The sequence below is a fragment of the Melospiza georgiana genome, chromosome 6 (genome assembly GCF_028018845.1).
Source record: "Melospiza georgiana isolate bMelGeo1 chromosome 6, bMelGeo1.pri, whole genome shotgun sequence".
Classification (NCBI taxonomy): domain Eukaryota; kingdom Metazoa; phylum Chordata; class Aves; order Passeriformes; family Passerellidae; genus Melospiza; species Melospiza georgiana.
This window is the reverse complement of record NC_080435.1, coordinates 43,146,674-43,170,082: the sequence shown is the minus strand read 5'-3', so window position 1 is coordinate 43,170,082 and position 23,409 is coordinate 43,146,674. Positions and strand designations below refer to the sequence as shown.

The window sequence follows — 23,409 nt, the reverse complement described above, 5'->3', positions numbered from 1 at the left end:
CTTTGCAACATCCCTTCCAGGGAAACACAAGCTGCCACTACAGATCGGACCAGACTGTCAAGATCCATGAAGAGCTGCCTGTTGGTCCTGAAAAATGAGGAATGTAGCAATTGCAAAAGAAAAAAAGGTTTCTGTGATATGAACCTTTAACTTCACAAAATCATTTGACATTTCACACTCTTGGGTTCTCTTCTTGCAGATAATCCCCCTCAAAATCCTTTGCCCAAAGCAATGGCACTACAGGATACATTCAAACACAAAACATGTCAGTGTGGTAGCTATCATCTTGTCAAACACACAGGTGATTGAACACTTCAAAAGCTGAAACCATAAGCTTCTACAGCACACATGGAAGCTGCATGGTGCAATAGGGAGCTGACATGTCACCTAACAAAAACTACGAAGAGGTTTTTTAGTTGTGCTAGCCTAAACAAATCCCACCATATATAATTTAAAGAAATTATAGCAATAGAACCAGTAGGATATCAGAGGTAAAATAATTATTGCTTCAAGTCTTGAAGTGACTTTTTTTAGCACTACTATACACTGTACATCAGCCAATTTCAGTCTCAAGGATGCCTGCATCTCAAGAGTGACTTGTATGTATGACTACAAATGTTTTGGTGGGTTCCAAAGAAAAATATGTCCTATAAATACAAATTATTGAAAGTGCTTCCTGTTCAAGTAGAAGCCTTACTCATCACTGGAGCACAGATAATTTTGTGGTAAGTGTGTGCTTTGGTGCACAGGAAGGCTGAATCATTGCTTAAGCACACAAGAGGAACAACGTGGTCAAGGAAGTTCAATGGCTTGCTCAAACTGAATAAAAGGAGGCAAGATAAGACAATAAGGAATATTATTTTCCTATCTAAACTTGTGCATCTTAATTGGTGGCATGAAACAGGGTACTGAAATGCATGAACAGAGATAAAAAACACAAACAGGATGCAACAATGTCACCCCTTTGCAGCAGTACTGGTGCATCTTAGCCAGGATAGTGCTCTCTGCTGACCTACATCTCATATTCTACTGCTCTCAAGGCCTTCTTCTTCTAAATATTCTTTGATTTTGTTCTGAGATGAAACTGACAGTTTCTAAGAAAACAGCTGCCACATGGTAATCTCTGTCTCTGAAAGCAAGGCATCAACAGAAGACAAGCATTATCAGAAATCCCTCTCACATGGCCTTTGGAAGACAAGATTCATTGTGAGAATGGAACAACATTTCTTTAAGCATGCATGTTCCCATCATATATGTGGTCCCTCAGCCCTTCATGATGAAATACAGAGAGGTCCAGCGAATCAACACACAGCATGACTACTCAGACAAAAAGTCTGCATTAAAAATGTATTTAAACATCATGAGGCAGCGAGGACTACTTGGGACTTCTGCCCTTAAAAACATTAAGACTGCACCCAAAGTTACGTCAGATGGAAACAAACTAGGGAGACATAAATAAGGACTGAACAACCTTATAGTTTTTCTTTCCTTGGAGAATGGGAGATAAATGTGACTTTCACTGGCAACAGTAAGAATAGGCCCCAGCATGCAGCAAGATAGATCTGAGATGAGGCTTTGAGGATTGTTATGATTCAAAAATTAAGGAAAAAAATAACCAACAACAAATGTAACAGCTTTACAGTAACCAAATTCTCAAGTTTTTACTAATCCTAAATACGTTGGCAAAAAAGAACATTTTCCTCTTCAGCAGTTTCCTTGGTACTGAACAGGGACCATTTGGGAAGGTAGAAAGGGCACAGCTTTCAAGATCAAGCTCTTGCAAAGGCAGAATGATGACCGTCACTGCCCTTATCACCCAATTTTTTAGGTCTCTTTCCAATTCTGGGTCCTGTTTGAAGGACTTTAGAAGAGAAGGGGAACTTGCTTTCAGGAAACCAAAGCAATCTCCACATTCATGCAGCAGCTGTGCTGGTACCACACTGGCACACAGACAAAGGGCCACTTTATGTGTTTTGTGAGCAGCACTGATGTTACACAACCTCAGCAATACAACACTACATCAAAGAACTGCACTGGGTACAAGAGAAGGAAACACCACAGCTCTAATGGGACACTCTTCAGGGCAAGCCTCATGGCTGTGTCCCTGAGCCACACACAGAACAACAGGATGGTCTGACTGGGTGGTTCTCTGGATGAGGAGGGCTAGTAGAGATCACATGCCAGCTAAAGAGCCAGTGGGTTGCGATAATTTTAAAAAAAGAGTTATCAAAAAAACCACTAATACTAAAGAGCTTTCAGTGCATCTGATACAAATAGAACAGACTTTTTCATAAAACTCAGATGCATTTTTTCCTTGAACCTTATAAACAACAATACAGAAAAGGGGTACTTCTTTTGCTGGCTCTGCCCCAAACAGGCAAAGACACAAATTCTCCTACACTGTGCTCATTTCCACAAGGAACAAACTGGTTAATAGACACTATTAAGGAAAAGAGAGAAAGACAGACTAAAAACAGCCTACTGTTGTCATCTTATTGCAAAAGCTCCATACTTTCTCAGTGATTGCTCATGAGCAGCTCCTCACAGCACTGACTCCTTCATCTTCACAGTACAGCTAACAAACTCCAATTCTCAACTCAGCACAACCAACAAACTTCAGCTCTCTTCACAACACAGCCAACAAACTCCAACTCTCTCCTCACTCAGCTAACCCACCCTTTTGTAGCATTCCTCCTCTTATTGGACACAGCTGTGGCCTATTAATGGCAGGCCTGTTCCTAATCTTTGGTGATTAGTACAGCTGCAACTCCTCAGGTGTGAGACTACCTTCTGCACTATTTTCTTACATTCTATCCCTGCACAGCCTACAACTGTCCGCCAATGCTGTGAGATGGGAGTTGACATGGAGGCAGCTCCTGTGAGAAGACACAAAATTCTTACAAACCAGCATACTATTGTGGGAGCATAGAAGGAGGGCTGGGGCACAGGAGCTCCCAGCCAGCCAGAATACTGAGACACAAACAAGGGATCAGACCTGATTGGATGGTCAATTTGGTACTCAAAGTTCTCCCTCGGATGATACATTCAATCTTAAGACAGAATAGTCTTGACAAGCAGGAGGGCTTCATCATGATGTAACTTGTAATCTTGACACAGTAGAGAAAGATGATCAAGGAGTTTTTTCATGTTGTGAAATTGTTGAAGGATCAGTTTGGGACATACATCTTGTTTTAGCAAATGAACATACAAACTTCACAGAAAAAGCTATCTTCCTGTAGTGACTGGTAGCCTGGTGGTACTGAGTGATTCTAGACATAATGGTGATTGTCATTTAACCCAGACAGCAAAACCTTGGACTTCTGGATGGTAAGTATTGCAAGTGCTTTGGGAATTGAAGGCATATGCATTGTACTGAGTCAGTGATGCTGATGTCAATATTCTTTTAACTAATGGGAGCTTACAGGAACAGCAAATTATTTAAAGAGGCTTCAAGAAATCACTATGGTTTACATGCTGCAAAAAGTAACTCATCCCACTGAGTTCTAAACTGGCTGGAAAAGACAGACAACTGAAGAGAAATGTTTCCCAGGCAGAAGAGGCAATGCCTCCAGTGCTTTCCCTAGAGGTACACCTCATCAAAAATTAACTCCTCTTTCAGTCCAATCTTTATCATTCAGCTCCTTCTGCCTTCCATTTCCCCTGTCTCTACCTGATCTTCCAAATACTTACTTCTGTGAATCCCAAGAAAGGCTGCTCTGAAGCACAAATTAACTGAATGCTCAGAACATCTTCCAAAGTATTTTAAGGCTACTGCAATGCTAATAAACCACTCTGAAAAAACCACTAGTAAGTAGTAGTCCATCCCTTAGTACTATGCCTTCCCACTAGTAAAGGTACCAACTCACAGGGGAAAGAGCACAGAGGCAAAAAGCTGCTAAGCCACTCACAAAAACTGGCAATCCATAAGCTGCATTTGGTAGACAAAAGTGTAATAAAGAATATTGCCATGGAAGCAAACTAATGAAATGGACAGTAAGGTAAACAAGTAGTGCACAGAGTGCAACAGTGCAGTGTGAAGTGAGTGCTGGAGAAGGGAACCTCTCTGAACTCAGTCATACCTTCACAGCCACGCTCAATCTGCCCGCTGCGGTGCAGAGCATCGTTGATAAGGTCAGGCAGACGCCCATTCAGGTCTACAGATGCCAGGCAGCCCTGAAATCCATCACGAGAGGCCACAAGCTTTGGGAGGTTGCTATACATGCCTTGAGCCAGGCCAGCAATGTAGAGATCACCTGGAGCAGAGAGGGGTAAATACAGGAGGAGGAGGTTACACACCTTCTAGAGTCACTTTTCTTGCCACCAAATGCGAATAAAGCAGTGATCACACATTCAGAAAAAGTTAAAAAGAGAGCAACATATTGTGCAAGAAGTAATTTCTGATTCCCTTAATACAAAATACCAAAATAAACCCAAAAACTGAACAACCAACTAAAAAACAAGATCAAAGAACCCATCACAAAATCCCCTAAATAGTCTTAGTTCTCATTGGTACCTAACTAGGGAAAAGTAAAAAATGACAAATTCTGAAAAAGCAAAATATGACAAACTATTTGGCTACATAAAGTTGTTAAACTAAACAGAGATAAATAAATTTGAAAGCCAAAATGTGCAAAGTCCAGATTACTCTCCTATAATGCATGGTTACTCCAAGCTTTCTCCTGTTCACAGCCTTGCAAGAGCAAAAGCAGGAATCTGTCAATCTTATAGAGTTTACCTTTAAGATCCAGATTTTTGGCACCGTTGATAACCTGAGTGACCACCTTGGTGTCCACTTTCAAGCTGTGTGTGTTACTGTTATCTCTGGTAATGACAACATTGTGCCACTGATTGTCATTCAGAGGACGATCACTGTTGCCTTTGATAACATTAGGTCCATTTCCAAGGTCAAACACGTAGTGTATATACCTGTGTAAATATAGCAAGAACTGGTTAATATTCTGGAAGAACTCCAGCATTACTGAACCGTATTCTAGCCAGAGCTGGTAAATTAACTTTAACAAGTCATGAAGGGAAATATCTCAGGGTTAGAAAGTTCTAATAATCCAAAATATTAGCCACTGCTTTGAAAGAATATAGTTGTTTCCTTTCCACCAAAGTGTAAAGATTAGTATTTTGAGATGACAACATTTCAAGTAATCAGATTCTAATCACAAAACATTCCTCTTGTTCACAAATTTCTCTCAGATCCACAAAAACACTGTCTGTGCATATAATTTTTTTTAATTGGTAATATTGATAAATGTACTGGGGAGTAACACTAGATATGCCTATTTGGGGCATATATTCCCTAGGTTAATTCTGAGTTTTGAATAACTCCCATAAGAAGTTAATTAGGAAACTCACTTGAAAAATTGTACTAAAATTCTCATGAGATCCTAGACTTATTCAAACAGCTGAAAAACAATTAGCAAAGCTTTTGGCAAAAAATAGAGATCCTAACAAAGACTGAAGTCATGGGAGTGTTACCCTGAATTATTTATATAGTTCAAACAGAGAAATCCACCTGAGGATGGAAGAGAAGTATTCTACTAAGAAAAGAAAAAAAAAAAAAGACAACAAAATTCTACTCTCAACAGAGCACCAGGGGATCGTGACTGTTGCTTTTTTTATTACTCAATGTCCCACTTACAAAAGTATGTGCAAAGCCAAAACCAAAAACAGACTGAACTGAAATAAACAGGACTGGTAAACTGTGGAAAACATGTCTACCATGACTAAATCATCAGAGATCAAAATTTGTTCAGCTAACAAGGATTTTTTTTAATGAGCTATAGGTCTTCTGAAAACAATACAGCAGCTCAAAAGCAAGCTGAGTTCGCTTTTCATCAAGCATCACCAGCAGAAGTACAAATTCAGCAGCCAATGTTCTTTTTCTTTTTCCTTCACTGGAGATGGCAGAAAACACAGGTATTACAATGGGAAAAGAAAAGGGAGAGGGAGTGGGGAAGAAGAGACATACAAAGCCCTCAGCACATCTCCTCCTCTGTACTAATGTGCAAGGTTGAAAGGACAAAATATTAGTCTAACTATGTCCCAATGACTTAAAATACTAATGTTGCACACTGCAAAAATGTCCCTCCCACAGCCATAGGAGGAAGTCAGTGATAAAATCAGGAGTCTTAAGCTTCAGTGTTTTTGTTTAAACACTTTGTCTTACAGCTCAGCAAACAGACAAAACATGAGTATCAGGTGAACTTCTCTTCATGTAACCTTGAAATGCTTACACCTATAAGTAATTTATCTATAAATAAGCTGGTAGAAAACAACAGAAAGCCACTTACCCCTTGACTAGTTCAACTGCGATAAAGTCATTGCCATCACCGCTGTTAAAGAGGATGAAACCATCAGCCGAGGTGGTCTTGAACTGAAAGAAGAGGTGCATGGATGTATAAGCCTGCAAGGTGGCCAGGCTCAAGTAGCTGCTCTTAGTCTTGAAGGTGACAGGGTCAGCTATAATGTTGCGGAGGCCAAAGCGTGCCTTCAGCTCGCAGTAGTCAATGTCGCCGTTCTTGCACAGGTCGATGTAGAGCATCCCGTTGAACATGAGGCTCTGCAGGTGCCCAATGAAGCTGGAGGGGATGACGGAGATGTAGCGCTTCTCTGTCATGATCCCTGTCTCGATGTTGTGGAACTCCAAGCGGGTGTGATCACCAACCATTGTGCCTTGAAGGACAGAAGCAAAGAGAAATACTGGGGATCAGTAATAAGTTATATAGAGCCCACCAAACTCCAGTTTCCAGACTGATAACAGAACTAAATCCTATCCAATCACTGTTCAGCAGCTTGCATAAGAAAGGATGTACAGAATCTTGGTGAAGAGGCTTGGTGGAGATGTGTGAGTCTAGCAGTTGCCAAAACCTGGCAGAAAAGACAAGCCTCTAAAGGGCCATGGGCAGCAAGCTCTGTCCTTTTCCCTGTGCTTCACAGACTTTATTGTCTGTGAAGAGGACCAGGCATCTCCCTTAAAGCTGACGGTGATCTATTTGATGCAGCAGACCATCTGCCAAACAACTCGAACACTTCTGAAACAACTTTTCCAAGTGCACCTCCTGAAAACACTTGTTAAACATAGATTAATATAAATAGAGCAATGAGAGAAGTGAGAACAGTCATAAAATTGGTGATATTTATTCCTTTGTTCTCTCCTTGTGCCTAATGTTATTTCTCTTTTAAGAGCACGGCAGGAGGGAAACACACAAAATGCAACAGGTAAAAAGCCCTCCATCTATTTAAATCATCAACCTACTACCACTTGGGCTATTTACCACATCATGACAAGATTTTAACCTCTCAAAACATCCAAGCTATTCAGTATGCCAAATACTACTGTCAGACTCCTCATACAGCATATTTAAATGTTTCACTAAGTGTGCTAGGCACCAGTGCTGACACAGAACACATACAGACAGATGAAATACAACAGTATGCTATGAAGACAAGTTGGGCAACATCAGAATGAAAACCCTTTCAGCCAATCTTATTTTAGCTCTCCACAGTTCTTCATTAAGGTAGTTCTCACTATTTGGTCACATGTGCACAGTGTTTTTCTACATGAGCCTTGATCCACGAAGTAAAAAGGAATGAATGAAATACTAAGAATTTAGTTGTTTTCCTACCGTTCAATGTACAACTACCATTCAAATTCTGCTACATGTAGGCCATTATTTTTTCTCTCACAAAATTTTCTGCAGATCTCATTGGGTTTATGGAGTGTGGTGTTGGCTGGGGGGTAGCTGCAGGGCAGCCTTAGTGAGGAAAGGCTGGGGCTATCCCGTGCCCAAAATGGCCAATTCCAAATGGCTCCAACCCATCCACCACAGGGCACTGCTGAGCCCCTTGGACAAGATGGTGGTACCTGGGAGAAAATGTGTAAGAAAGGACATAATGCTACGCACAAGAAACAAAGGGGGGAAAAAATAAAAAAAAAAAAAGCCAAACCAACTCAAACCCCTATGAACATCAAGAATTGAAAAGAGGGAGGAGGCATTCCAGGTGCCAGAGTAGAAATCATCCACCATTCACAAAGAAGATTACAGTGTTGCAGACAATTACACTGCAATTCATGGAGGACTCTTGTGCTAGAGCAGGTGGATATTTCCAGAAGGAACTGCAGCTCCTGGAAAGCCTAGACTGGAGAAGGTTTTCCTGAAAGCATATGGAGATGCCCTCATACTGGAGCACTTCATGAAGGACTGCATTCCATGGCCAGGACCCACACTGGAGCAGGACAGAAGTGTGAGGAGGAAGGAGCATCAGAGAGGATCTGTTACAGCCTGAGCATAGCCACCATTCCCCAGTCCCCTTCTCTGCCTAGGGGGGGCAGGTGGGAGAGCAGGGAGGAGCAAATCCAATAAAAGAGAGTGGCAGACACTCTTCTACTTTCTTGTCTTTGTTTCTCGCCATTCAACTCTATTTTTAAGTGGCAGTAAATTAAATTAATTCTCTCCAAGTCAAGTGTGTTTTGTCCATGATTATAATCAGTGCACAGTCCTCTCTTTTAGCAGGTTTTCCAAAGAATACAGCCACACTACCCATTGGTCCCTCTCATAAGATTTTAACATGCTGGTAAAATTCACCAGGTTTAAAATCCAGAGGGAACAAAGATATTTAAACTCACACCAGCTTTGTGAAATTTGACAACTGGATAAAGACAAGAATAAATATTTCCAGTGTGCTACAGACAGACAAAATTTTGCAACAGTATCTGACTTCACTGCATCTGCTGGTCAGCAAGCATATCTACACAACTCTCAACCAGTCACTGCAAGAGATATTTGTCAGTCATTGGGGTATACCTAGGAATCATACCCATCACCACAGCTGAACCCAGAACAAATTCCTCCAATTCCCCTAGGTTATATCAACTGGGGCTTAAAAGCTTTCTCATATTCTGTGCTGTCTCCTGAACTCTCCTAACATTTCTCACCATAACAGCTTCCAGGCATTAAAAACCATTAGTCCTTTCAAGACTTTTCCTACGAGTTGTGACTTCGGCTTTTTTTTCTCTGTTGGGGATAGAACAAAACCTGAACACACTTTTAAAGACACATGGATGATACATCCTGGCTTGTAGTGTATAGAGTCAGTTTACATGAACTGATGGTCATTATCTTGCTTAGACATTCTGGAAACTCTGAAATATTTCTAACTCACCTCTCACGGTCATGTACAAACTGCAGGTTTTCAGTTTATACTTTGTCCAAATGTGAACAAGTTTTATTCAAAGACAGCAAGCAAGCACAATTGTTATTAGATTTTTTTTTCAGCTATCTACTTCAAATATGAAGAAAAAATATTATATAAACCAATTCACCTTTTTCACTTATTCCAAATTTTACCAGTGGATCTAAATATCTATACAAAGACCATGGAAAACTTCAGTCCAAGCAGACACAGCTGATCAAACTTAGAAGCAGCTGAAGGCAGTCACAAATTTCTGACTATTTAAAAATTCAAGTGTCAGAACCGATGCAAATGTTTTTAAATCCTGAAAGAGTTCTTTGCCAGAAATAATATTATTTTAGTTTGAAAAATTGAAGTTTCCAGAAACTGAAACAGTACATGGGGAAATTTGTTTAGACAGCTTTCTCACTTCCACTACTGTGATCCTCAGAGTTTCAATTTCAGTGTTATAAAATTTATGATTTTTCCAAACCAGAAGTGTATTTTCTTAAAATTACAAAAGTCACTTAAAAAAAAGCCTGTTTATTTTTACTTCAAAAAATTAGAACAATAAAATTAAGAGCTGTCAGTTCTCAAAGGTAAGAAAACTCCCGCCTTTTTCTTTTACACTTAAAAAAATACAAGGCAATTGTGGCCTGAGTAGAAGAAAAAAGCCAAGACTGGGGAATCCAGAGCACACTGGATAGGGAGCCCAAATATTGGGGGCGTTAAAAATGGGGTGAGGAGTTTGGAGAAGGTACACTGGGATAGGGAGCCCAGAATCTTAAAAAAAATAAGAAAACTGGGGCTGGCTTAATAAAAAAAAAAAATAGTGCTAGAGGCAGTACTGTAGAAAGTCAGGAGTAGTTCAGTGAAAAGCTGCAAAGGGCATGGCAATACAAGATCAGAATCAGGACAGAGATGTAATTTCCCAGGAAATCATGGAGTGCAATCCAGTATTTTCTGATCTCATTAGCTATCAGCCCCACCTGCAGAGTTCACCTCTAGTTCCCCACTGTGCTCTATAGAGTACTGTACCTACTACAGCAATCAGAAGCTCTCTATTTCAAGTGGTAGCAGACAGAAAAAATTCCAGCCTCACTGTGATATTTGGGTGCTAGGAAGATGCCACAGAGAGGAATATATCTGCAGTATTTGTGTCTCATTTACCACTGATGTTCTGACATCTGTTCTGAGGTCAGGAGGAATGTGGGACAAAGGTTTTGTGAACCTTTGCATAAAACAGTAAAATGCTGTCCAGAATTGGATTCTGTGTCTGCCTTGGATGTTCTACAGGAAACCAAGTCAGACACTTCATTACAAATTTTTCATAGGTGGTCATTAATTGTCTACATCTAATTCCCCAAGGGGCAGGGTTCAACTAATTTACAGGATATAATTTACAGACATGCTGAATCTTTCTGATGAAAATGACTAAAAGAACACAGCAAATTTGTACCAAATACATCCAGCTATAATCTGGTTGTTCCCAAACCTGTAAAATGGGAAAAAGATGCCCACTCACTTCACATAACATAGACATGGGAATAAATCCAGTTAAACTTTTTAGTTCTGTATAAACACGTTGATGAGTAGCCTACAACACACACACACAAAATAAAAAAACTAAAAATTTCAAAAATAATCTAAATTTAGAGCAAAATTCAGCTGGCGCGCATTGTTCCAAACAAGCAATGAGAAAACAGAAATCAGATAGGCTGTTTATTTTTACTGGAGGTCTAATTTAGATTGCTGATCTATGGCTAAGACAACAAGAATCCTGTGGAAAAATCTATGTGACCACACCACTGAAGACTGTTTTCATCTGCCCAAGGAAGTGGGATGCAGATTGCACAAAAATTCTTAACACTGGCTTTTCTGACTTTGCCTTGATGGCATTCTTTTAACAGATATTTTTAGCTGCAATGCATCTTTAATTATGTAATTCATATACATGTACATATGCGTATCCTATTTTAGTACAGGATTGTATCATTATTATTTATAAACTCTGCTTCGTGAAAAAGACTTCAAGAACAGATGGCTTTGGGGGATCGGTTCGGTAATGCAGAGAGTGCCACCCCGTGGTGCTTCCTAAAAAAGCACATACAGAAGAATTGTTCTCAAATTTAGAAGTAATCGGGATGAAGTGTTTCTTTTAAGTTCCCTCCTAAATAAAATTCATTTTTCCTGTGAGCTGATTTTGACCAAGCCACTACCAAGGCTGAATTTCAACGAGGAGAGGGAATGATTTTTCTTGCATGTTTCTTGTTCTCTCGCAAAATCACAGTCTATATAGGACAGTACATATTTACTTCAGAGAGAAAACTTATTTCAAACCATTTTCCTGTAAGCCAACTTCTTTGAGCATATTTCAGATTTCTGATTCCTGGCTTTCCAAATTATCTAAATTACCACAATATTTTAAATAATTCACATTCCTACAGAAGGAAAACACTTTTTTTTCAGAGATAGGTTACAGTGTTCTGGCACTGTGTGGCAGCCATTACTCCTAGCTGCATTCTGAGTAGAAGCTACTCAGAAAAGAGGATTTCAGCTTTTTGGCAAACCAGCATGGGTGTAAACTAACAATTATGCCTGCATCAGTTTAGCATCCAGGGTTCCTGGCTTTGTTTTGGTTTGGGATTTTGTTTCAGTTTTTGTTGTTTGTTGTTGTTATTTTATTATCATCAGCCTCCAGACTGCTGATGTTTTTCTCAAAAGCCCAGTTCCTAAAGTTATATACAAATATGAGAATTTAAGATCTTCAAAAGAATAGAAAAATAGGATTCTGGCTCTTGCAGTCATGGGGAAATGGACTTGAAAAGTATAATCTCTTAAAATTCTGCAATTACAAAAGGATCAATCTCAAGTACTTTGATAATTTCAATGCAAATCTTAACCTGGGACAAACCAACTTTCCTGACTGATCTTTTCTTTCCTCCCTGCAACTACATTTCTCTGCAACAAGAAGTAGGAGCTCAAAAAGCTGTCTGAAAATTCAGAAAATTATTCAAAAAATAAAATAATTTTTAAAAAAGGACTGACACACTTTGCCGAGTCAGGATCCTCCCTAAACTCTAAACCAAAGCTGAGAATAAATTTCTTTGCTTGCTTTTTCTTCTGGATGGCTCTGATGCACACAAGAACTTGGGAAACTAAAAAAACATAAAGAAAATAACCTATAATGCCCAAACTACAAAAAAAAAAAAAAAAAAAAAAAAAAAAAGAGCAGCAGAGACATAAATCTGTGCTCTGTAACATATGCACTTCATACAGGTTTATCATCAAGGAAAAGTTTGTGCAGAGGAATGGTCCAGAGAGCCTTGGCCTTGATTCCAGAGCATTGGAAACCATCACAAGTGCAACTCAGGAATGGAGTGTGTTCAGTCTCCCTGGACCAAGAGAAAGTTCTGCTGAACCCTCCACAGTCTGAGATAAGTACAAGCTTATCTGTCTCCTAAACCCATATCTCAGGTCATTACAGTTGTCACAGAAGTTTCTGGTGCTGGCTGAGTCTCTCAGACCTGAACACTCATTTTCAACATCGTAACAATACTAATACATGAGTGCTAACAGGAAGGGTGGGGGGGAGAGATACCCAGAAGAACAGGGAGAAGGAGCATAATGGCAAAGACTAGGAACAGAGACACAGTGATCAAAAAACACTGATACATCACACTTACCCTCAGCAACATCATCATCCACGATCAGCTTGAGGCTCTTTCCTCGCCGCACCACCCGGACAGTGTGCCACTCATTGTCATTGAGCTTCTGCCCAGCATAAAGAGTTTCAGGTCCCTTGCCTGGGAAGGGTGATAGGTGCAGCAGTTAAAGCCAGACCCACAATTGCTTTAGTACTTTCTCAATGGGAAAAGTCATGAAAATCAACTTGGTGTGATACAGACCAGTAGAGTGTACAGGTATATGACAGCCTCCAATCAACCCTCACATCTACACCTTCCCAGCTCAGGGAATCACAAACCCTTCCACTCAGTCAGGTGCCTCCCCCCACAGAGCCCTAAAGTCACACACATTAAACACGCATAGAAATCTCTCTTGTGCTGTGGTACTAATTTCCAAACATCACACTGCACAGCACACTACAATTATAGGAAAACAAATTGATGACTGAAATGTCTCAAAGGGGATCCATTACAGTAGCATTTTGCTCTCCTAAGAAACTGGATTTTAAACAACCCCAGGGTACTTGGGATTCTTTTCAAAGTTAAACACACTGGTCTTTCAACACTTCAGTATCAAACACCAGGTTGGTTTCAGTCTCAAAAAAAAAACAAAAGAAAAAACTCCACAAACCCCCCAAGAAAGCAATAAAAAAACCCTCAAAGAACTTCATACCCCGCCTTTATAAATATTTCTTTTAAAAAATTAGAATCTCAAAGAAAACCATTCACCAACCTTGCTGATTGCTTTAAGGTTCTTTGGCAAAGCAGCCTAGATTTGAGGTGCTTACTTCACCCCTTGGATTACAGCCAAAAGAGAAAGAGGAGCCATGTCTTCTCCAAAAGGTTATACCATAGTTGCCCTTGCAAACAATGCTCCTGGGGAAACAACACTAGTGCTACCCATATTTGTCTAGTTTTGCTCACCCATCACAGCTGACAGGCAATTACTTAAAAAATTAATTGTTCAGATTACAGGACCGGAACATCTCACTCACGTCAAATGGTAAGTGAAATTGAATAATGGTGTGTGCTAAATTAAAAGCATCTATCCTCATTTCAGTACAGTATTAAAGTGGGGAGTTTTGATCCAGGTATACCAGAAAATGTGGAATTAGCATACCCAAACTCATTGCGCACTGGTCTGGACCCACTGCCCAAACTGGCAAAAGGGAAACCCAAGAAAGAAACCCCATTGAGAGATATTGAACATATTAACAGAGGTGGGGTAGGGACAATAAGGCACTGCTACAGCTCATCATACTGCACTGGCAAAACTCATGTCAGACAGTCCACAGCTCACAGCATGCACAGTGCCTAATGAGCAGCATTACTGTAAATTCTTCTCACCAAAGGAACATGGGCAAAGAAGGTGGTGTCTCATTCACCACTTCTAGGTTTCTATTTGTAGTACAGGAATTCCTCAGAAGACCAAAGCAAAATGAATGTTCCATTACTCTTTTTGAAAAAATCATGCAGTTCATGCTAATAAAAAAGAAGATTAATACCTTTTTCAAATAAAGACCATTGCCAGCCAATTTTACCATAAACTAAGATGAAAAAAATGTTTTCCAGTGACTTGAAAGATAAGTGTCATTCTTGGATTAAAAGCACAGGGAGTCACATATTGAAGTTACAGAGAATATCTCCTTAGCAGAAGAAATCCATAGCTTCTGCTGTCCCTCATCCATGTGCCAAAGTCACATACCACATGTGTAAATCCAGCTGAACAAGGCAGTTGGATCATGGCCAGAAAGTTTAAGTTATTTGGGACTAGACAAGCAAAACAAGAATCCAAGAAAGTTATGCTAGATTTACATCAGTAAGTATATTTTATCCCAAAGCAGAATTCACAAAATTATAGGTCTCTTTGGATAAACAGCAAAATTATTGTCCATATGAAAATATACAGCATCAGTTACTGTAGTTCTACACAGGCACTTCCCAGGTAGGAAGATGAAGGAGGTCACCTGGAACTGTGTGTTTATATAATGCCATCTGGAAGCAGGGGAAAGGGGGGAGGGGTGGCAAATGCTTTCTAAAAAACCCAATTTTTCCCACATATCTATTAGAGCTCTGGACGGCTCAGCCAAGAGAAATAGTCAGGTGTGCTGGAGTCTGCTCATTGACAATGCAATGCTTTCTATGCAAGAGCTCTGTGTTCAGCATGGTTGAGTAACTCAGTTGCTGTTCTTCTAGTCCCCATTTTTCAACCCTAGCTTGACAAAACAGGGATCAGCTAAAACAGTCTAGGGTTTGGCTTGTCTTGATGGCCTTGATGGCCACTGTAACACTTCCAAAACTTCTGTGACACCAACAGAAGTTATATAAATATATTCTTAGAAAATGTAGCTTAACCAATTCACAAATAAATGAATAGAAAATTGCAGCACTCCCACATTTTCCAAATGAATAAGGTTGTCAACTTAGAAGTACTTGGTTAATAGGTTAGCCTAAAAATTTGAAAATTAAACACTGCAAGTATGAATTATTTTATTATTTAAGTCCATGTCTTCCTCAGCCAATTATATATTTGATCAGTAGAAACCAAAAAAAGTTTTAATACTTGTTGTCACTTACCACCCTCCCTTTTGCAAAAATGGGCATTGGCTTCTTTTAGTAGGGCTGCCCAAACAAAAATTCAATACTTGAGCATGCTTAAGAGCATTCAGATAAGTTTTTCCAACTAAACATATTTGATCTTAAAAGAAAACACTAAAAAATGTTATTTTACTCTATTCAAACTGGTTTGTTTTCAAATGTTTTCAAGACATTTATGCAGCGGAGGGCTGACCTGAAAAACAGCAAAATTGTGTCCCCATTTTTCAACTGAGAGTGTGCAAATAAATTGCTGCTCTTTGCATAAGCTCCCATTGAATTATAAGTAGGTCCAAGAACTGTGTATGCAAGGACTTTCACAACTGGATACCAAAATTAATTTCATTGAGCATTATTACTACATGTGCCATTACTACAGAGACATTTAAACAAGGCCTTGAAGATTCCTAATCCAACAGTTGCTTATGCTGGGGAGAATAGAAAGGAAATGGGCCACGTGTTCCTGCACCATAACACTGTCCCTAAGAACACTCTCCTGCCAGGCATTTCTGTAGCCTTATGTTTTGCAGTTTTATCGTTTTTCCTCCTTTCAAGATATCTGCACCTACATCATCCTTCAAAAAGGACAACAGACATAGGAGGAAGCAAAACAGAAGATCAAATGGACAGAGAAAGAAATCTAGAGATTATTATGTTCCCTTTGTGTAACATTCTTTTATGACAAAAGACAAGAAAAGGCAAAGAAGAAACTCTTGCAGCAATGAACAGCTCTCCTGGAAACATTTTCTATTTATAATACTTTGGGTCACTAGGCATTAGGTAATTTCAACAATCTATTTCTTTTTATGCATGAAAAGAGTAAAGGACAACATAACAGTAAACAGAACAAGAAAGTTTGTACTATTGCAATAACATAACAGTTAGCTGACAGACCCTCACTCCTGTTGGTGTCTCTGATCATCTTGGTCATTCCATCCCCTTTCCTAATCCTGTCTGAGGGTCTGTGTATCATATGGAATTGATCACCGCGTTTCATTTTCCAACTCAAATGAGGCAGGCTAGTGAATATTCCTTTTATGCTTTGCAGTGGCAAATACTACCTAATCAGAAGCAAAAATATCTCTCTCAGCATCCCCAAATTCTGGACATGAGTTCAGCTGCAGTTCTGGCTTCTTGAGCAAATTTAACTTGATTCAGCCACAGTGACTCCTCCTCATTCTCCCATGAATCCTCCGACATCTACTCAAACTTTTAGGCATAATGTTCATGAAAAAAAAATTAGTATATGCTTTCAAACATGGAAGAACTCCATCCAATCTGCCCAGAGTATCCCAAACATTATCTCTGTATCAAAGGTGCACTGCTGCTAATTAATAGATTGGCTCAAATAACCTATATAAAAGTTCCAAGAATACACATGCCAAAGTATAAAGAATCAAAAAGGAGATCATGCCTTCTAAAAATGCTGAGTTGCTTTCCATGTGCTCCCCAAGAACTCATTTGGTTCAGAACAAACTAGTCAGAGGAATGCAGTTCTGACAATACCTCTGAAAATGCACTGCTTATTCACCCTCAGTGGCTAACAGCAGACGGAAATTTCCTCTGTGAGATAAAGGAGAAAGAGGTTTGATCCCCCCTGCAGTTTCTCACAGGTGGATCAAAGTCTGCTTTTACTTTGGTGCAGGCTGTCATCATCTGATCCATTTATAAGATTAAATGGGCTTGCATGAAACCAGGCTATCTTTATCATTGCATATCCTATCCAACACTACAGAAGTGGAACATTGAAGTTCTGCTGAGCACCACAGGAGCTGAACAGAAGGGACATTGCCATATTGGTGAGAATGGACAAGGTGCTTCCCTCAGTACAATTAATATGATAAATAATTTTACAGTGATACTAATGCTTTTCAAAGAAGACCCTGGGTAATGATAAGGCTTTCTCTGCTTTTAATTTTTCACTACAATCCTTAGCTACCATTTCAGATTTTTTCAGTGGAAAGATGAATCTTTGTGTCTCTTTTATACGGGGCAACATCCTGTCAGAACGCCATTATCATTCCAAGGAAAGGAGGGGCTGGGAAGGGGAAGTTTCTCTGCCCCCCATCCCCTTTTTTTTTTCCTTTTGTGATGGAGGAGGAGCATTGGTTGATTTTACTTCCCCCTTTACATAATGACCTGAGAAGTTGTGGTTTGTTGTATAAAATGTGCACACAGAGATTTGTGAAACACGACAATGAATCACAACACCTCAAAAAAGGAAGAAATAGATGCAAGGAAAAAGATGCTGGCAATTTTTCACACACCTTTGTAGCTTCCTGATGTGCAGTAAGTTCCTACAAAGCACAGGTCAAATAACGAAACACAAGAATGGCTCAAAAGCAGAGCTGGCAGCTGCTCTGAAAATCTTCACTAATTCTCAATCTTGGTTAAATATAAACCAGAAGTATAAATTTTGTGATTTCTTTCAGGCAGCACTAGTATGGACAAAGTGTTTTAGGACAGTCTTTTCTTTGACCAGGATTTGCTGTTCAACACCAGGAGCATTGTTAATTGCTAAGAAACAAGTGGCAACCCCAGACTGTACCTTGCAGACATTTATCTAGATAACCCAGTTAAATCAACCAATATTCTCATACACACACACTTGTTTTGCTCATATACAGGCTTTAGAATTCCTCTTTTCAAGAAAATGTTGGCTGCCAACAAGGAATAAGCAGTTGCACTCCCCCTACAGATACTCAGTATCTTCACTGGGGACCTTACCTGCAGCAGTCTTTTCATTTCCTCAAGGAGCAGGATCATGTCCATGTACTACCCCACAAGTTTAAACAAACATAGCATGCACTTAAGAAACAACCTTCCTGTGAGGCATGCTAAAAACTTTTATGTTTACAGCTTTACACAGTGGCTTTACTGTGAAAAGTCAATAAAGTTGAGATAATTTACACCAGCCTACCCAGAAGTAAAATGTAATTACTGACATCCATTCAGCAATAAAAAGCACATACACAAAGTCCTTTAAACACCCACAGAGTCAATTAGCCTCACAAGTGCAAGTGACAATTCCCTGAAACACCCAGACTAATCAAGTGCGGGGAATTAACTCAGCAACTAACTGAAAACCAGCAAGACCACCCTAATAGATCTCTCACACTCCCATCTCCATCTAAACATGACAAAAAATAAGCTAGGTTTAATTATTTTGTATACAATCTATTTTAATCTTTTTAACCCCTTATTAAAAAAAAAAAAAAAAAAGCAACCAAAACCAATCCCAACAAAGCACAACATAGTTCCTTGCTTTTGCTATAAATACATATATCACCATACTGAATAACTGTGATTTGCACTGCAGACACCCTGGCCAATAGCTGTAATAAGGTTCAGCACAGATTCAGGCAGCATTCAACACAGCTGCAGCTTTTTCATAAGACTCTGAAACAAAATTTAGTGCAGAAATGAAGTTGCATGTCTTTCAGGTGACATGGCTAAAACTTGTGATTAAGAACAGCAAGATAATTTGATTGCATATATCATACAGGTCACACATGGCCCAGCTGTATTTATATGGAGGTTTTTCCATCAAAGTAAGTAGGTTATGCTCCTTACTTACTTCAATTTCACTGCTGGTGAATTTTAATGCCTTAGACATTACATTGTGTAATGTAATTACATCAAATGCAAAATAATTTTTAACAGAAAAATGTTTGTCTTAATAGAAACTTGATCCCCTCAAAAGGCTTAAATAGAAATTTTAATGAAAGGATATTTCATCTCATACTAAAATAGTTTTATTCTGACTTAGAAAACATCCAAAATATTTCAACTTCAAGCTAAATGAAAAAAAATTCCACTGTTTAAAAAAAAATTAAGCATCATTATCTATTCAAGATAATCTTAATTTTTAATGGTACTAGATGGTTTCCCATTTTTATTGAGTGAGTTTTTTCCACTTTTAATGAAAGGGATTTTATTTTATATTCACAATCAGGGAGCAGGTCAAAAGAGGACACGCAAGTATGTAAAATAACCTCAAGTATTCATGCTTTTAAAATTAAGAATTAAAAGAGTTTAATTAAATTAACTTCAAAGTGATTTCAGTCACACTGACTCTATGTTTGTTTTCAGATAAGGCTGTCATATGAACCACTTCACATTTGCCTAACGCCTTAAACTGCTGTCCCTAACAGATCAGGGCCACAAAAGCTTCAGTGTTGCTATACCAAGGAGTACAGAAGCTGCTATATTGTCACTCATCTACAACTTGCCTAAGGAATTATTTTCACAGAGCAAAGCTCAAGACTACTCCTGGTGTAAGTGGGGCACCAGGCAGTCCCAGGAGCAGGGAGCACCACTAGAGGGAAGCCACATTCACTGAAGCTGCTGCTCAGACAGTGCTGCGTGAGCACAAAGGAGTTACAGTACTCTATGCTGCTTTCCAGAGTTTCACCTGCTGATATATTTTGCTTTGAAGACTACTCCACTCCAGCAATTACTAAAGTAACTGTAGAACTTCAACCCAGTTTCACCTCCAAAATAGCAACTACCCATTGCTTTCAGGTATATTTGTTGAATGGGTGTAATTTGCCCCCCAAGAAATGAGTATATGCAGAAATTACAAATATGGAGAACCTCATGAAGTTTTACCATAAGAGAGAGTTTCAAAGTAACCATTACAGCAACAATTATGCATAGACTTTAGCACACCACAACAGTAATAAAGAGAAGACATTCTATTTAAAGGAAGCTTTACATTTTATTAGCATTTTTTTATTAGTGATGCAGTAAAATCAAAGCAAGATGGAGGAGTTAAAAAACTGGAGATTTAATTCTTCTCTTTCTTCCTGTGTAGATAAAATAACAGAAATACCAAACCCAAACAGCTTCACACTAATCCTATTCATGTACCTTACTTGAAGCATAGATAGAATATGTTACCAACAGTAAGACCACTAAAGTTTCTCTGCTTGTTTAGTTCCAAATCTCTCCATAAATGCTACAAAGCAAGTAAATTAATCATGATGATAGTGAGAAAAAGATACTGGTGATGAAGCTGAGACAACTGCAGTGAGCCACATTCATTAGACAGACACACATGTAGCGGCAATGAAATAATTTGACTGTTAAGTGCCTGGATGAGATTCAAACCACTTGGAGAGAAAAAAATTATGAATCAAATATATGAGTATTTAAATCAAGAATTGACACCTTTCCTTAACACCCCTTCTCAAAGGTCCTTTCTTTTGCTATGTTACTAAGTAACAGGAAGGAAAGGGCTGGAAAAGCTCCTATCATCCCATTTAGTGAGTGTTCCCATGCTCTAATTGCCTCTATTACTTAATTTGAAAGGATTATTTGAATTTTGGAATTACATGATTCCTAATGTAGAGGGGGAGTTTTGTGCCTTTTAAAAGTATAGTAGGAACTTCTCATCTAAATCTGCAAAGCAAGGAGATCAGAAAGATGGATAAATCACACAGTACATGGTAATACAGCACCTTATGGTAGTTGCACATGTGTCTTTCAGAAAAGGATCTGAGACCACTTCCTAACAACAGGACAGCATCTTTGTCCCCCTCTTTCAGAACACAGAAGATAATACCAAAGAAAGGGTCTCCTCTTCCCAAAGGCACATGTAGCAGTTGAACAGAGAAACAGAGCTGAGTCAGAGAAACAAAAAGCTCCTCAAAGCTCCAGTCCCAAATATTGCATTAAAGGTTTTTTTGCTCTTTTTTAATGATCTTTAGAACACACTGCACAGTCCTCACCAACAGCATAGCATTAGAACAGTAGACAGTTTTGGTACCAACACTTCTTTATCCAGATATGGAGGGCAAAGAACAACATCATCACATGTTCAAAGAACCTAAACACTTCTCTCAATTAAAGTACCTTTCCCTGTGGCACCAGGGTGCCTGAGGTGTTACAAAGGCACACAGAGTTACACCTTCATTGCTCCTAGGAGTATGACATGAACTAGCTTCAGCCTCCCTCTAAGAGCATAACTGCATCACAGAAACTATGTCTAACAGATCACAGAGCCAGCAGGATTCCAGTCTCCTGCAGGGGGTACAAAACACTGTATATGCCCTTTAGCTCTCTTTTTACTACCTCCATTCTGAAGGGTGTCACTTTTTTAGGATCTTTGGAGTTTTTTAACTTGCATGTTAACCAGTATGTATAAGCCTATAAGGAACCCCAAGTGTATTGATTGGAGGAACATCAAAGTGCACAGAAATCATACTATTAATAAGTACAAACAGCAACCAAAATTTGTGAGTGGAGGCCCTTTGTCTTCAGATATTACAGGCAAGCTATATGTGCATAACTAGTAATGCACATCAGTCCTCCCTGCCTGAAGTGAGAAACTACTGAGAGAAGGATGGTAAGTGGAACCTGGACCTAATATGGAAAAGTCTTTTTATTTCACTTAAGGAGCTATTGAGGAAGGATCAAATGCTTCTGGAAAGCTGGGGGATCAGGAGTGCAGACTGGAGTGTTTAAAGCTAAAGGCATTTAAAAGCTTACCCACCTCAAAGAGTGGCTTTCACAGGGAACAGAATAGAGACCTCAGCTGCTGTTACTTTTTTGAAGAGTCTTTGAGTATTTTCTCATTTCTTAAATAGGAATGGTTAGCACAACACAGTGACCATATAGCAACACAGATGACACTATTGCTACTGAAATTTTCCCTGATATTTAAAAACAGCAGCATTGGTATGTTTTTTACTTATTTAGATAAACCACATTTCCAGGTTACATAGCAGAAAACAAGTGCAATCCAATAAAAACATTTCATGGGGAAGTTCTACTGAATCTACCTATACAAAGGGTAGAGACATAGAAGACTCTCTCGAAATGCCCTCTTATCCTTTCTCTTCTTGAACTGCAATTTAAGAGCTGCCATCCTCTAAGCTTCTGATTTTCTTCTCAGTATTTGTAGAATTCTATATTTATCCAGGTCACTACAACACTAATACAATCTCAAATTTTTAAGAGGCAGAATGTGGAAAGAGCTGTGTTGCCCGCAAAAGCTTGGACCCTCTTGTCTAGCTGCAAATAATTTGTTTAATGACATATTACCCTTCTATTTCCAAAAACCTTTAGCAGTAGTCATAATGCATTCTCCCAAAAGAGCTGGGACCCTGCTAGCAGAAACCCACCTCAGTGATAGCAACAAGATCAGTATCCACTGATGAAATCTTCCTCAGGTGCCTTACAGACAGCACCAATCTCTACTCTCCTGATTGCACTGACTGCTTCCTTTCTACCTAAACCAAGAAACCCAGATGAGAAAGACAAGTGGTATGTAGACCTATAGGCAAGAGCCTCCTTATTTAGCTTAAGGAGCTATCAAGGAAGGATCACAGGCTTCTGGAAAGCTGAGGGATCAGATGTGCAGACTGAAGGATAGTTGAGGATTTACAGATAAAGATGACATCTGAGGCAAATATCGAGAACTCCTTTGAAATTCAGATTTTAAAAGTCACAGCTTTCATGTCAGCTAAGGAGCATGGAAAGGAAAAAAATGCCCTGGGAGAAGAAGAAGGAATTATAAAGTTAAGCACATAACTTTAAACATACCCATATCTGTGTGTCCTCGGTGCTCCCAATAGCAAACAGTGTCATATCCAAACTGGTGCCATCCCTCTTCTCAAGGGGATGCCATACCTCTTGAGTCACTCCATTTCATATGTATAGCTTCACAAAAATCCTCTGTGCTTCATATAACATCTAAATGTAATCCTAATATTGTTAAAATTAGATAGGAGTACACCAGCTAATTAATTGTAAGGAGTCATCCTAAAACAGCAACATACCAGGAGAAAGAGAAAAGAGAAACAAAGCAGATCTCTTCCACAGGAAGCAGAGTTACTCCTGGAAAGGTACCACCAGCATTTGGGGATCTTCTTTTGGTGCCCAAGACAGGGAAAAGTTAATGATCACTTTAAAAAGACTGGAGCTCTGCCAGCAACATCAG

At 39.2% G+C, this 23,409-nt stretch overlaps 1 protein-coding gene across 20 annotated transcripts in view; it reads right to left on the bottom strand.

The window, feature by feature from the left end:
• NRXN3 (neurexin 3) overlaps positions 1-23,409 on the bottom strand; it is a 704,846-nt gene that overhangs the window by 528,668 nt on the left and 152,769 nt on the right. For all 20 annotated transcript variants that reach the window (XR_009114569.1, XR_009114570.1, XM_058025830.1 and 17 more), the window contains 4 exons: positions 12,870-12,989; positions 6,303-6,684; positions 4,736-4,926; positions 4,080-4,253 (listed from right to left, as the gene is read on the bottom strand). Coding sequence is in view for 18 of the 20 variants with exons in the window: in XM_058025830.1 (XP_057881813.1) it covers positions 4,080-4,253; positions 4,736-4,926; positions 6,303-6,684; positions 12,870-12,989 (867 nt within the window). In the remaining 2 variants the exon portion in view is untranslated. The remainder of the gene's footprint in view (positions 1-4,079; positions 4,254-4,735; positions 4,927-6,302; positions 6,685-12,869; positions 12,990-23,409) is intronic.